The sequence below is a fragment of the Ictidomys tridecemlineatus genome, chromosome 11 (genome assembly GCF_052094955.1).
Source record: "Ictidomys tridecemlineatus isolate mIctTri1 chromosome 11, mIctTri1.hap1, whole genome shotgun sequence".
In the NCBI taxonomy this organism is placed as follows: Eukaryota; Metazoa; Chordata; class Mammalia; order Rodentia; family Sciuridae; genus Ictidomys; species Ictidomys tridecemlineatus.
The window spans coordinates 98,516,370-98,529,793 of NC_135487.1; the positions used below are offsets into that span (position 1 = coordinate 98,516,370).

A 13,424-nucleotide genomic window follows, 5' to 3' on the forward strand; every position below is an offset into this window, starting at 1 on the left:
AGGCCGCACGCATGCCAGGCGAGTGTGCTACCGCTTGAGCCACATCCCCAGCCCGATTTATTTTTAAAAAATAAGCTAGTGTCCCCTGTGGATACACCCAATGTGGAATGGACTATGCCACATCCATGTGTGCACATACAAAAGTTCAGTCAGATTCATGCCATTATTCTTGGGTTTTTCTGTCCCTTCTTCCTTCTCCTCAACCTGAGGAGGCCACCTAGGTTGTCTCCATTGCTTAGCTATTGTGAATTGTGCTGCTATAAATATTGATGTGGCTATATCACTGTAGAATGCTGATTTTAGATCCTTTGAATATATACTGAGGAGTGGGGTAACAGGGCCAAATGGTGGTTCCATTCCTAGTTTTTTAAAGAATCTCCATACTGCTTTCCATTGGTTGTTAATTTGTATTCCCATCAACAATGTATGAGTGTACCTTTTTCCCCTGCATCCTTATCAATATTTATTATTTGTATTCTTTAAAAAATTTTTGTTTTGAAGTTGTAGATGGACAGAATGCCTTTATTTTATTTGTTGTTTTTTATGTAGTGCTGAGGATTGAACCTAGTATCTCATGCATGCTAGGCAAGCACTCTGCCCCTGAGCTACAGCCCCAGTCCCTATTTGTATAATTGCCATTCTGACTGGAGTGAGGTAAATTCTCAATGCAGTTTTGATTTGCCTTTACCTAATTGCTAGAGATGTTGAACATTTTTCCATAATATTTGTTGACCATTTGTGTTTTTTAAGAAGTGTCTGTTTAATTCTTTCAGCTAGTATTTATTAAGTATCTACTGTGTGTGATGTAAGAAGAAAATTCGAGGAAAACACTCTGAGTGGCTTCTGTCTTGAAACCATTGAAGCATCAGCCTAAGCATCTGTTCTCTGTGATTTGATTTAGTATTTTGTTTTCATTCTACAAATATTAAGATGCCTTCAGTTTCATTGTTAAAATTAAATGTATGTTGGAAAAAAGAAAATTAAAGTTTGAGATGAGATCTTTCCCAGTCTCATCTTAATCATTTTGGATTATCAAAGTTTTCACGTCTACAAATAATTACAGTATTCATTTAGAAAGAGCCCCAGGTAAATTCATGAGTCTCGAATTTTACTTTATTTTTATTTTTATTATTCAGACAGTGTATCTAGATATTTTAAGACCTGTGGAGGAGTGTATGGTTTTAGGAGACACTTACATCTTCTCAGTGCCTGTATTCTTAGCATGTGGTTCCTCAGACCTGTATTATTAGCATCTCCTGGGATCTTGTTAGGCATGTAGATTCTCAGGCGCCCTCTAGACCTACTCAATCAGAAACTGTGGGGGTTGGGTCTGGCACTGTGTTTTAACAAGCCCTTCAGGTGATTCTGATGCATACTAGAGTTTGAGGACCGTGGTATAATAAATGTTAAAGGTTCAAAGTAGCATGATCCCACAAATCAGTCAAACAGCATTAATTATTAGCCTTGTAAGCCCGCCTCCTTTTCAGTCACGAATTGGATTGGTTCACTAAGGCTAGGCTATAAAGTTATTTGCTAGGTTGATTGCCACATATTGACTTTGGGTTGTTTGTATTTCTCTGAACCTGTCACAACTATAATGATTTGCCAGGACACTTAATAGGAACAGACTGTGATCCCCCCCCACCCCCCCAACCACAGTTTTCTGAGTCATGGATGGCTGGGTCCTGGATAGGTTTCTCCAAGTATGGGGCATGTTGTTTATGTTCTTTTAACACAGGAGAGTCATTGTTGGATCACAGGGACCTTCAGGGGCATTTAGTCCACCTCCAGATTGGTTTACCTATAGGGAATTGAGCCCTTTGAGATTGTGCCTTGCTTGCAATGGCGTAGGAAGGTATAGTTGAGGCAGGAATTTAGGTCTCCTGCCTTCCTCCACTGCATGGGGATTCTCACAGGAACAGCACCTTGCTTTGTGCCTGTAGGACTTTTCCTTTCCTATGAGAGTTTTCCTTTTTATTTAAAGGAGAAGGGCAAATAGAGAAAAGCCAGGAAGTTCTCACTGAAACTAATAAAAGTGTCTAAAGAGAATAAAAAAATCAGTTTGAGAACTTTGGTATGGAGGAAATAACCTGACATTAACTGTTTTAATTATAGTTCTTGCATTGGGCTTATCAGTGTGGGAAGAGGGAGCACTTGAGCCTTACAGGGAAGTGGGACATGGGCAAGAAGATGACCCTCTTTCTGAATCTGCCTGTTCCGCCCACGGCCCAGTGACTGCTTATGTGATCCCAGCAGCTGTTATGGAAATGGTTTTGGGACTTAGGAAGAGACATGGGTCTTAGGCTCAGCACTGCCATCAGCTAGTGGGGTGATGTCTATGAGGGGACTTCTTAATGTCCCTGGCCTCCACTTTCTGGTAAATGGGTGTGATAGTGCCTACCCTGCCCTTCCTGTGAGGACCAGTGTCAGGCAGTGGGAAGCAGAGTAGTAAAGAGCACAGTAGTTAAGAGCACAGTTTCTAGATTCAGACTCCTTAGGTTCATTAGTGTAATAGTAATCAAGTCAGGTGCCCTCTGTGGAATACATAAAGTTAAATTAACAACTTTTTATAGTTGTTGTGAGGATAGAATTAATGTATGTATATTAGGATAGTAACTGGTATTTAGTAAGTGCTACATTGTGTTTGCTACTATTTTTTAAACAGCATTATTTTAAAGGATGAGATAAGGTTTCTGTAAACATGTTCTCAGATTATTCCACTTCTTGGTGCAGTGCTGGGCTAATGAAGGGTCCTTATGTAGTATGTCAGAGGACTTGCTCTGACATCCAGCTTGTATCTAGGCTCTCTGGGAAAAGAAGTTGATTTTGCTGTTGGGATGGGCAAGCTTATTGTCTCTGATACTGCACAGTTTATATATAGAACGTTGTGGCTAGAGAAACTCAAATGTGGGGACTTCCCAGTTTTGCTTTCAAGTATTTGTATATGTACATCTTAGGAGATGGACATCTTCATGGTCTCCAAGAATGGAGTTTTTGAACTTTGATTTCAATTGTTAGACTAAGTTTCTTTCTGTCTTTCCTGTCTAATTGTCTTTAGGATTAATGATATGCATTTTGGTGATGAAAATTCTGACTCTTCAAGCTAAAACAATTAAGAAACTGTAAGTTTCTGACAAGTGCATGGCAGATTGGGATGGACTTTCCTGGCTGAAATCAGTGAAAGTTTCTACTAGTGCAGTTTCTTTTCTGAGTAGTCTGATTTATTTTATTTTATTATTATTTTTATTATTTTTTAAGATACACAACAAAAGTGGAATGCATTACAATCCTTATTATACATATAGAGCACAATTTTTCATATCTATGTATATAAAGTATGTTCACTTCAATTTATGCCATTATACATGTACTTTTTTTTGTAAGATAGTAGAGTGTATTTTGACATATTATGGATTTACCAGCAAATAGCATAATTTCTTTTCTTTTTATGGCTGAATAATATTCCATTGTACATATATATATATATATAACATATATATATATAACATATATATATATGTATGTATGTATACACACACACACACACGCTCACACCACTTTTTCTTTATCCATTCATCTGTTGAAGGGAACCTAGGTTCGTTCCAGAGCTTTGCTATTGTGAATTGAGCTACTATAAACATTGATGTGGCTGTGTCACAGTAGTATACGTCCTTTGGACGTATACCAAGAAGTGGGATGACTGGATCCAATAGTGGTTCCATTCCAAGTTTTCTAGGAATCTCCATACTGCTTTCCAGAGTAGATGCATCAATTTGCAGTCCTCATTTTGTTAACTTCTGTTCTCCCTTCCTCTACAATCTCTATTCATGATTTACTCCCTTTTTGTGAGCCCTTATAATTAGAGATTATGTTTTATTCATTAATATATATTCAAAAATTTCTCCTTTTTCCCCCTGGGTCCTAGGAGAGTGTATACTAGGCTTTCAATTTCTGTTTATTGAATGGATATTATTGATATTTCTGATTTTTTTTTTTTGTGTGTGAAGTGTTTTAAACTTTCAGCTTAAGGCTAAATAACTCCTAATATGGTGACCTAGTATCTACCTAGGTCTTCTAAACATTCATTTATAAATTCTAATATTACTCTATCTGAAGTATCCAAATCTCAAGATGGTTATGACATGCCATGGATGTTATAGATTAAAGTGTCTTACTGTCTATCTCTGGGAGAGAGATCCAATAGCCCGAGATACAGAAACAGAGAAATAAAAGCATATAAGACCTCAAAAGTAGTTCATGTGGGAAGACACTTGTGGAATGAAGTTTTCTGCTTTTATGAATTTAGAAGCTAAAAGATAAACTGATTAAAACTTGAGGGGAAACCCAGATCAGATTAGATGTGGGGATCAGTGTTGATGAGGATCTCATTTGATGTTGAGGGTTATGATTAGTGACTAATTTCTGTTATATGTATGTTTCTTGTTTTCAGCATTGCAGTGTCGAGATGGCTATGAGCCCTGTGTTAATGAAGGAATTTGTGTTACTTATCACAATGGCACTGGCTACTGCAAGTAAGTTTTTCTCTTCATATATTTTCTTTTTATACAGTAGTATACTGGACAATATTTGTTTTTTTTATTTTTAATATTTCTATGAAATGTTATTGGTTTTTAGACTTTGCTGATAGTTTTAGTAGTGGGTGATGAATATAGAAGGATGTGGATGTCAGATAAATGGTCAATAAAAATTTTTTGCTATCTTACCATTATATTTTGCCTTATGAAAAAAGTCTTCATAGAATGGAGACTATTAGAGAAAAGAAAGGGGATCAGGTGGAGAGGCGGGGAAGAAGAAGGAGAAAATGAGGCTTGAAATGATAAAAATATGTTAATGAATGTATAGATATGCCACAGTGAAACCCATTATTCTATGTAATTAATATGCATTAATAAAAAATTAAAAAAAGGAATTTTTAGTGAGTGGCTAATTAATACATATTGAATGTGTTCTCTTATATTTTTCAGTTTAAAACATAGCCTTAGAATCTCTTCTCATCTATGATCTTATTTTTAAGATAAACTCTAAATAGATAGTAACTTTAATTCTGCCCAGTGTAATATTATAATCATATGAAAAATTTTCCTCCGGGTATAAAAAAATCCAGTTCTGAAAGTGAGACTGTGAAGGAGGAAGATGTATAAGATGTATATGCTGTGACTCTTCATTAGCCCAGTATATGCATGTGTAAGGTTGGGGCAGGGCTTTGAGTGGGCATCCTATGGGGTTAAATCACTGTTGAGGAAGGAGGAGGGATAGGGTTGGCTGTGCCATCTAGTTTTTGACTCTAGAGCATTTCTTTTCTTTTTCTCCAGCCTTGTAGTCTTGCCAGACTCCCTCCCTCCCTCCCTCCCTCCCTCCCTCCCTCCCTCCCTCCCTCCCTCCCTCCCTTCCTTCCTTCCTTCCTTCCTTCCTTCCTTCCTTCCTTCCTTCCTTCCTTCCGTGGAATGCATTACAATTCGCCAGACTTCTTGTTTGAGGAAAACTGTGAGATAATTTCATAAACAGCTTCTTTATATTTTCTATAGATCTTTTTTTTAACCTTAACTGAAAAGTTTTGATAATAAAGTATCATTCTATTTATTTCAGGGAAAATGTTGGAAAAATAAGATTTGATAATATTTGTCTTCTTTTTCTTCATATAATTGTAAAAATTTTTCCAATTGAGTCCATTCTGACATCAGGATCTAACTTTTTTAATGTCACATTTATTTTTTTTTCCCAAGTCAGAAACAGTTTTCTTTAACAAAGTGAAAATATTTGAAGCTGTGATGACAGTAAAGCTTAACAATAGTTTGTTTGGATTGAAATAAAGATAACATTGGAAATGAAAGATTTTATGTAACTGATTATGGACTGCTCACTTGGTTTTTCTAGCTGACAAAGAAAACATGTGGTGTATTCTCCTCTAAGAATGGAACTACAACTGGAGATAATAAGGGAGGGAACTTAATACCTTAGAATTGGTCACTGAAATCTTGTTTAGTCTCTTAGAGGCATCTGGTGCCTTAGTTGCTTGCTTGCTTTGTTATTCAGTTCTGTTATTCAGTTGTCTTGTGCATTTAACCCATTACATTGTGATTACTTGTTGATATTTTTTTCCTCTCACTAGATTATGAGGTCCTGATTTTAGGCATATTTCATGGCTAATAACTTGCACAGGACCGGCCATGTAGCTATTGCTTAACAGTGTGCTTCCTGAACTAAAAGCTCTTCAATTTATATGCCTCTTAACTGTTTTCAAAAATTAGATACTGGGGGCTGGGGTTGTGGCTTAGAGATAGAGCGCTTGCCTACCATGTATGAGGCACTGGGTTTGGTCCTCAGCACCACATAAAAATACAGCTCAGTTGGTAGAGTGCTTGTCTTGCATGTACAAAGTCCTGGGATCAATCCCCAGCACCACACACACACACACACACACACACAAAAAAAAAATTGTGTCCGCCTATAACTAAAAAATAAATATTAAAAAAAAAAGATACAGGTTCTCTCCATTTATTTATTTTATTTGCTTTAGGCAGCATCCGGAATAGTAGTACCATACAGAGAGCCAAGTTATTTGGATATAATTTGATGTGGTTATTTATGTGGGGAGAATTTCACATAGGTTCTTTTTTAAAAATATTTTTTAGTTGTAGATAAACACAATACCTTTATTTTTTAAATTTATTTTTATGGGGTGCTAAGGATCTCAGTGCCTCACACATGCTAGGCAAATGCTCTATATCACTGAGCTACAACCCCAGCCCTCACATAGGTTCTTAATGTTGGTCTATAGATTATGATCTGCCATGGGGAGAGAAGATTTCTAGGGGAGAAAGCTCTGAGCACTTACCTGGAGAGGACAGAAAGGGTCACTTTTGTGAGGAAGCAGGTATGTGAGTTCTAGTCTCAGACTTCGTAAGCATGACCAGAGAGGCAAGGTACCTGGTATTTGCTATTGCTCAACAATGTGTTTCTTTCTTTTAAATATTTTTTAGTTGTCGATGGACCTTTATTTTGGTTATATATATGCGGTGCTGATTGAACCTAGTGCCTCACACACTCTACCACTGAGCCACAACCCCAGTCTCAACAATGTGTTTCTTGAAGTAAAAGATATTCAATACATTTTCTGTGAGAAACACTACTCGGAAGCAGGGAACTTCCTTTGTGGCTAACAAAAATATAGCTACCTAAATTCTGTCACTGGGCTTGTGTTAATTGTTGATAGAATGGAATATTTGTGGATATAAAGTTCTGGATGGGTCAGTCAGTCCCTCTGGTATCTTCCAATCCTGCTCTGAGGGAAACAAGGTCCTTGATTGAGAAAGGGAGAATAAGAAAAAAAAATTGGTAAAGCCATCCTTCTCATCTGAGAAATCAATATGAAGAACTGAACTTGTAAAAAGAGTGTTTACTTCAGAAAAGGTAAGATTAGCCTTTTCAGGAATGGCAAGGTCACCATCTGTACTCATAGGGAAAGCAAGAACTCACCACAGAGGCTGAGTTGGTGATTCCTTCACAGAGTCTTAAGCAAAAGTAATGTGTACTTGGTATACTTTCAATATATCTTAATCAACCTTGCTTTTTCTTTCTTTTCTTTCCTTCCCAGGGGAAAGAAGGTAAGCTGGCTTGTTCAGTAAATATTTTCACAAAATAGTAAATAAATATTAAAATATTTAGAAAGTTTATGAAAATTATATCAGGCATGCAGGGTATGTGATTATATTTTTATTCATGAGATTGCTCAGTGGATTAAGAAAATAAAGTTGAAGCCAAATTCTTTTTTTGGAGGGTGGGAATTGGTAGAAAGTGATTTTTAAAACAGAAGATGTCTGACTACCTCTGAAGAGGGCATTGTGTTACTGACTCAGCTAAAACATAATGATTGTTTATAGAAATTACAGAAACCCTTGATAATATCACATTGACAGATGAGGATAAGTACTTTTAAAGATTGGTTTTATGCAAAGCTCTACTGTTTTTTCTCACTGTTAGAAACTTAGCTACCCTGTCAGTGTGTGATCAGATTGTGATGCCAGACAAGGGGAATCTGTGTAATCTTGCATAAAACTCAATTATTGCTGCTAAATAGTTGCTGTCAGGTTTTAATAAAGCCCTCTCACTACAAAGAGAGAAGGCATTTTATTCTCTCCCTTTCCTACTGGGAGGTGTAAATATATAATTAAGTTTGGATGTCATTAATCACTTTCAAGTTGTTTGCTCCAGGCTTTCAAAAATAACCCATTCCAAATCCTATTTTGATTAAAAATCATGGGCAACTCAAGTTTGCTGAGATGCTGGGGGTAGGTGAGGTTATGAATTATACAGTTTATAAAATGTGTATTATAAAAACATTTATCAATTATTATTTAAAGTTTTTTTTCTGTCAGTCCTTAACATCTAGGTTGTCTGTGGCTATGTTTCTATCAACTTCTTCTCTTGACTATGGGTTCAGTTGCTCTTTACTTTAGTGTGCTTTAGTTTTTAATTATTGACTGGACATTGGGGTTGATGCATTTAAAAGGTTTTTCTACTAAAGAAAGTTGAATTTTGTTTTAGTGGCCAGTTCCATTCCTGAGAGATAACCTTGATCTGATGGAGGCTTAGTTTGAGAATAGGTTTGCTTCTCTTTCTAACAGGTGAAATCTTAGTCTTGAGATGTGGTCCTTATTTCTAAGGACCCTTCAGAGAGTTCTGTGGAAAGTGTGAGGGCTTGACCAACCCCTGGAGTGTTTATCAAGGCCCACTAATTTGGCAAGGCTCTAACCAGGGAGCCTTCTGCCTGCTTTTTCACTCTTGAGTTTCTTGCTTCCTCTTGGTTTCCTGAATCCCATTTGCTTCTGCATAGTGAATTGTTAAAGGATTTGAACAGAGTTCTATGAATACTTTGAGCTGCTTCTTCTATGGTTGTCTTTTCCAGGACTTCTCTTCAAATTCCAGCTGTTTTGACAGCTCCAGATGCCTCTGGCTCCCCATCCAGTAAAACTTTCATTGTCTGCTTTCACTGTCTGTCTCCCTCTTGTGCTGTGTGGACCTGGAAGTTACCTTCACGGGAAGGCTACATGGATGTGGATTTCCTGTGGTTTGCTTCTTTTTTGCATCCCATCCCCCAGTTCACAACCCATTCAATTTTCTGCCTACTTTTGGTTGCTCTCTGGTGTCATTAATGTTTTGACTAGTGTTTATAATTGTTATGAGCAAGAACGTTAGTTTGATTTGAGTTACTTTCCCATTATTTTTAATGATGAAACTTGAAATTATAAAGAGGTCTTTTGGAATTTCCTACACATCACGTAGGAGGTATTTAGCACAGTGTTTGTGGAACAATAGAGAGACACTTGAGTTACCCAGCTTTTGTGGATGGGTGCTTGCTGTCAAGAATCTCTACTTTTTATCTACCTAAAATGACATTTTGAAGTGCATCATTATAAACATGAAATGTTATACAAGTTTGCATCACATTTAATCTAAATATCTGCCATCTGTGATAAACACTAAACACTGACAGTCCTTGCCAGGATTAGGGATTAATGTCGGTAGTCTGGGCCTCCTAAATCCATCCAAGAAAACTGGAGCCATTGCCTTTGCTATCCTCTTGACAAATTCAGCTATTGTAGAAGAGAGTAGAGACACTGGGCTCTCAGAACCCAGCATGCAGTGGAGGATGCATCATTGACATTTGGGTGGTGAAGGTGCTTCCCCAGAAAGGCATTTTCAGAAGTCATAGCTGACTCAGTGTTTGCCCCTCTCAACAGATTCTCGTTATCACACTCAGTGCTGAGCAAGCAGTGTCATATCAAAGAAATCCACAGGGAGAACATCAACTGTTAAACCACTTTCTCTTTCTTCTCTACTGACACGGATCCTGCCAGCCTGGGTCCTTCATTAGCTCACCCCTAGTTAGCATAAAAAAGAAAAAAATATGTATATACCTACACATACATACACACACACATATATGTGTATATTTTATATAAATAAATAAATAAGTATATAAATAAATATATATAAAATATTTCTCTAAGGTGGGTTGACACACTATGGCATATATATATATATATATATATATATATATATATATGGTTGATGGTGGTGGTGATGAGGAGACAGTTGGCTCAGGTGTGAAATTTAGAGGTCTGTTAAAGAGCTCAATAATCAATATCAATAATATTTTAATGTCATGGTTCAAAAAATCAAAATCAATGAAAAAACATTTTTTTCACCAAAAAAAAAAATGGTGAAAAAACACCAACATTTTGAATAAGAGATGATCAGCATGACTGATTTTCTTCTTTTGCCCCAGGCTTGAGTGTAGTTTCTTTGGCATGGGTGAGTGATTAAGGCACCTGGTGACAAGCAGAGGACATAAGATTTTATGCCAGGTAGATTTGAGTTTGAGTCCTCATTCCTGCCAGCAATCAAATCTTTGGCAAGTTAATGACTATAATGGTCAGGTAACATTTATTGAATACTCATTATATGCCAGGACCCATCCTCAGTTAGGCTCTTTAATGTACTACTTTAGTCCTTCTATGAGGCATAGTGTGTAAATCTCTGTTTTACCAATGAAAATTTAGAAGCTCAGAGAGATTAAATAGTTTGCCCAAAAACAACGTCCAAAAGAGATAAGTCTTTTTACTGATCTGAGATGTGCTCTGGGAAAATGTGCTATCATTTTGAGTCTTAGTTTGCCTGTCAATAAAATGGGAACAAATTACATATTAAAGTAATAGTTCAAATAGTCTGAAAAGGAGTTTTAAAACATTTGAAAATGTATGAAAGATATATTTTTTTAAAATCAGGAATATGATTAAAACTCTGCTTTGTGTAGTTCTGGTTTTGGGCAGAAATGTAGCACTAACTGGGCCTGAATACTCACTCATTTAACACTGGGACCTTGCACCTACTTGTGGTTGCATGAGTGTGCTTGGACCAGGCTTGGCTAGTTCTATTTCTGAGAAGTGGCCTTTGATTGGAAAGCTCTGTACAGTTACTAAAGATGAAAAGAAGAAGGCAGTGAAGGGGCAGATAGAGGACATTGTCTGTGAAAGTATTCTTCAGTAGAGAAAACCGAATTAAAAAACTTGAAATTTCTCCTTTTTTCCTGATTAAGGGTGAACAAGTCCAGACCAATTTTATGCAGCTATGATATTAAGACAGAACAAATTCAACAACTTGATATGTTCCTGTCAGCACAGAAGTTACAACTTGGTAAACATGGCACCTCAGTTTGCTAGTGAGTTACAAATGTACATGTGTATGTTCTGTGAGGCCTTTTCTTTAGGACTTGAGAACAGTTGCGTTCCCAAGTGAGTCTTATTAACACGATGTCCTTTAAAAATCCCTCCACGTACATTGTGTCCCCGAGGGGTCTTTTAGAGGGGAAATCTTGATCGACAGCTTCTTATCCACACATAGCAACAGAATTCCCATGCTCTTTTCAACTCATCTTTGTTCTTTAGATTGGAACCTTCATGTATTTCAGTGTTCAGTAGAGAAGTAGCAGGAAGTTCTGAAGCTCTGCTTGGATCCTTTTCCCCATCCTGGGTAACTGCCAGTAAGCTAAATCAATTAATTTTGGCCTGTAAACCTGGCATTAATAGATATGAGTTTAGCTTGACTTCTTTCAACACAGTCTCCAGGTTAACAATAATCCTGTGTGAAGTTTCCTTCTTATTGTTCAATTGTGGCTTGTCAGCACCATTCATTTTCATGTAGGAATTTTTTTTTTGTCCCTTCTCTTGGAAGCAGAATGGAAAAATATTTCTCTTTCAGGATTTAGAGAAGCTTAATTAAGTCCTTCATTTTAATTTTATCTTTATGTGCTAGCAAAGGAGTAGGGGATATCAGAATACAATAAAAGTGAAAACCTTGTAGACTTTATTTGTTAAGCTAGCATAAATGTGTGGGTATGATGGAGGTTTTTATTAAGCCCTCTTCTCAATGTCCAGTAGTAGGAATTTTGTAGGTAGGAATGAAGTTTAGTATCTCTCCTACCTCCGTTGTCATACGTGTGTGTCTGTATGAGTATGTATATGTGTAAGTATTATGTATGCTGTTTCCATATTTGTCCTGTTTTTTTGCCTTACATACTAATGTCAGGTAAATTGGAATTTTTCTTGGATTTCCCCAAATTTTCTAGAACCTATTTATTCACTATTAGTAACTATCACTAAGCATTTAGTCTCATATGTCTAAAATGGTTGCTGATTCTCAGACTAGTACCATTATCATTATTAATGCAATACCTTCGATTTAAAATGTTCTTCACCAAAGTAGTCTCCTACTTGATCGTTATGAAAGGGGCTTTAGGAAAGAAAAGTGAAAGTAAAGAACAAGAAAGTTATTTAAGTGACAGGTGGTATTACTCCGTGAATATATTGAACTGGAGCATTTTGTCCAAATTTTTCCCCCCCGAATAAATATGAAGAGAAGATTAGTGAGAAAATAGTGTGATTCGGTGTTTGTGTAGAACAGTGGTATTTAGAGTAGATTCAGGCCAGTTTCCTGCAGTTACTCTCTCTGTGACCCTGAATCCTGAATGCTGTAGGGTTAGATGGACTCTGAAGCACCATAGAATTCTCACTGTTCAGACAAAGGTTTAGTTTACATCACACTGATATTTATTGAGCAGACTACTATGCCCGATCACCATGCTGGGTGTTGTGAACAGGCAGAAAAACCACGAGGCCTATGACTGAATTATCCACAGTTGTACCACGCAAGCTTGTGTCTGTGCATGCTGTTTCTCTTGTGTGAGAAGAGTGGCAGCCCTCTGAAGTCTTGCTGGGGGGAGCACGCATACATACGTGTATAAGATAAAACAGCCTGAAGTGGCACGGAAAACAAGAACTACTGAGCATCCCATGAGGAACAACTACAATGGGACCGAAGGATTTTTGGTGCACTACTCAGATTCTAAATCTTGAAATATTATTGGAGCTGTAGGAGATGGAGTGATAGAAAAAGGATGGGTGGGGCTACTGAGGAAACTAGAAAGCACTATTAATACTTGGAGTAGTCAATACCAGTTTCTTTATTTCTTCTTCAGTGATAGAACTTCAAAACTTCGTTTTGGTGCCTCTTTTCTGTCTCTGCTTCCATTTGTGTGAGGTTTTAATAAGACGGTGTGTGGATTAATCTGGTTTCACAGTGACAGGGAAGCGATTTGAAAAATCATTCTTTAGCATGTGTTAGCTTTGTTTGGAGATGGAATGCCTGGAGAAAAGGGTGAGGGGAGGACCAGGGGACCGGAACAGAGGGCAGCTGGGAGCAATTACCATTCCCTTCCCCAGACCTTTTTGGCCTTGACTGTTGATTCTTGTGCTGCTGCCAGACAGAGCAGCCAGGTAGGCTTGTGAACACTCTTTTGTAAGCAAACAGTCCAGGAATCTCTAGGGCAAGAAAAGAATGGATTG

General features: G+C 37.3%; 1 protein-coding gene across 1 annotated transcript in view; it reads left to right on the plus strand.

Annotated features, from left to right (window-relative positions):
• Positions 1 to 13,424, plus strand: part of Notch2 (notch receptor 2) — a 151,504-nt gene that overhangs the window by 34,571 nt on the left and 103,509 nt on the right. The window contains exon 2 of the mRNA XM_078026900.1: positions 4,451 to 4,532. Coding sequence (XP_077883026.1) covers positions 4,451 to 4,532 — 82 coding nt within the window. The remainder of the gene's footprint in view (positions 1 to 4,450; positions 4,533 to 13,424) is intronic.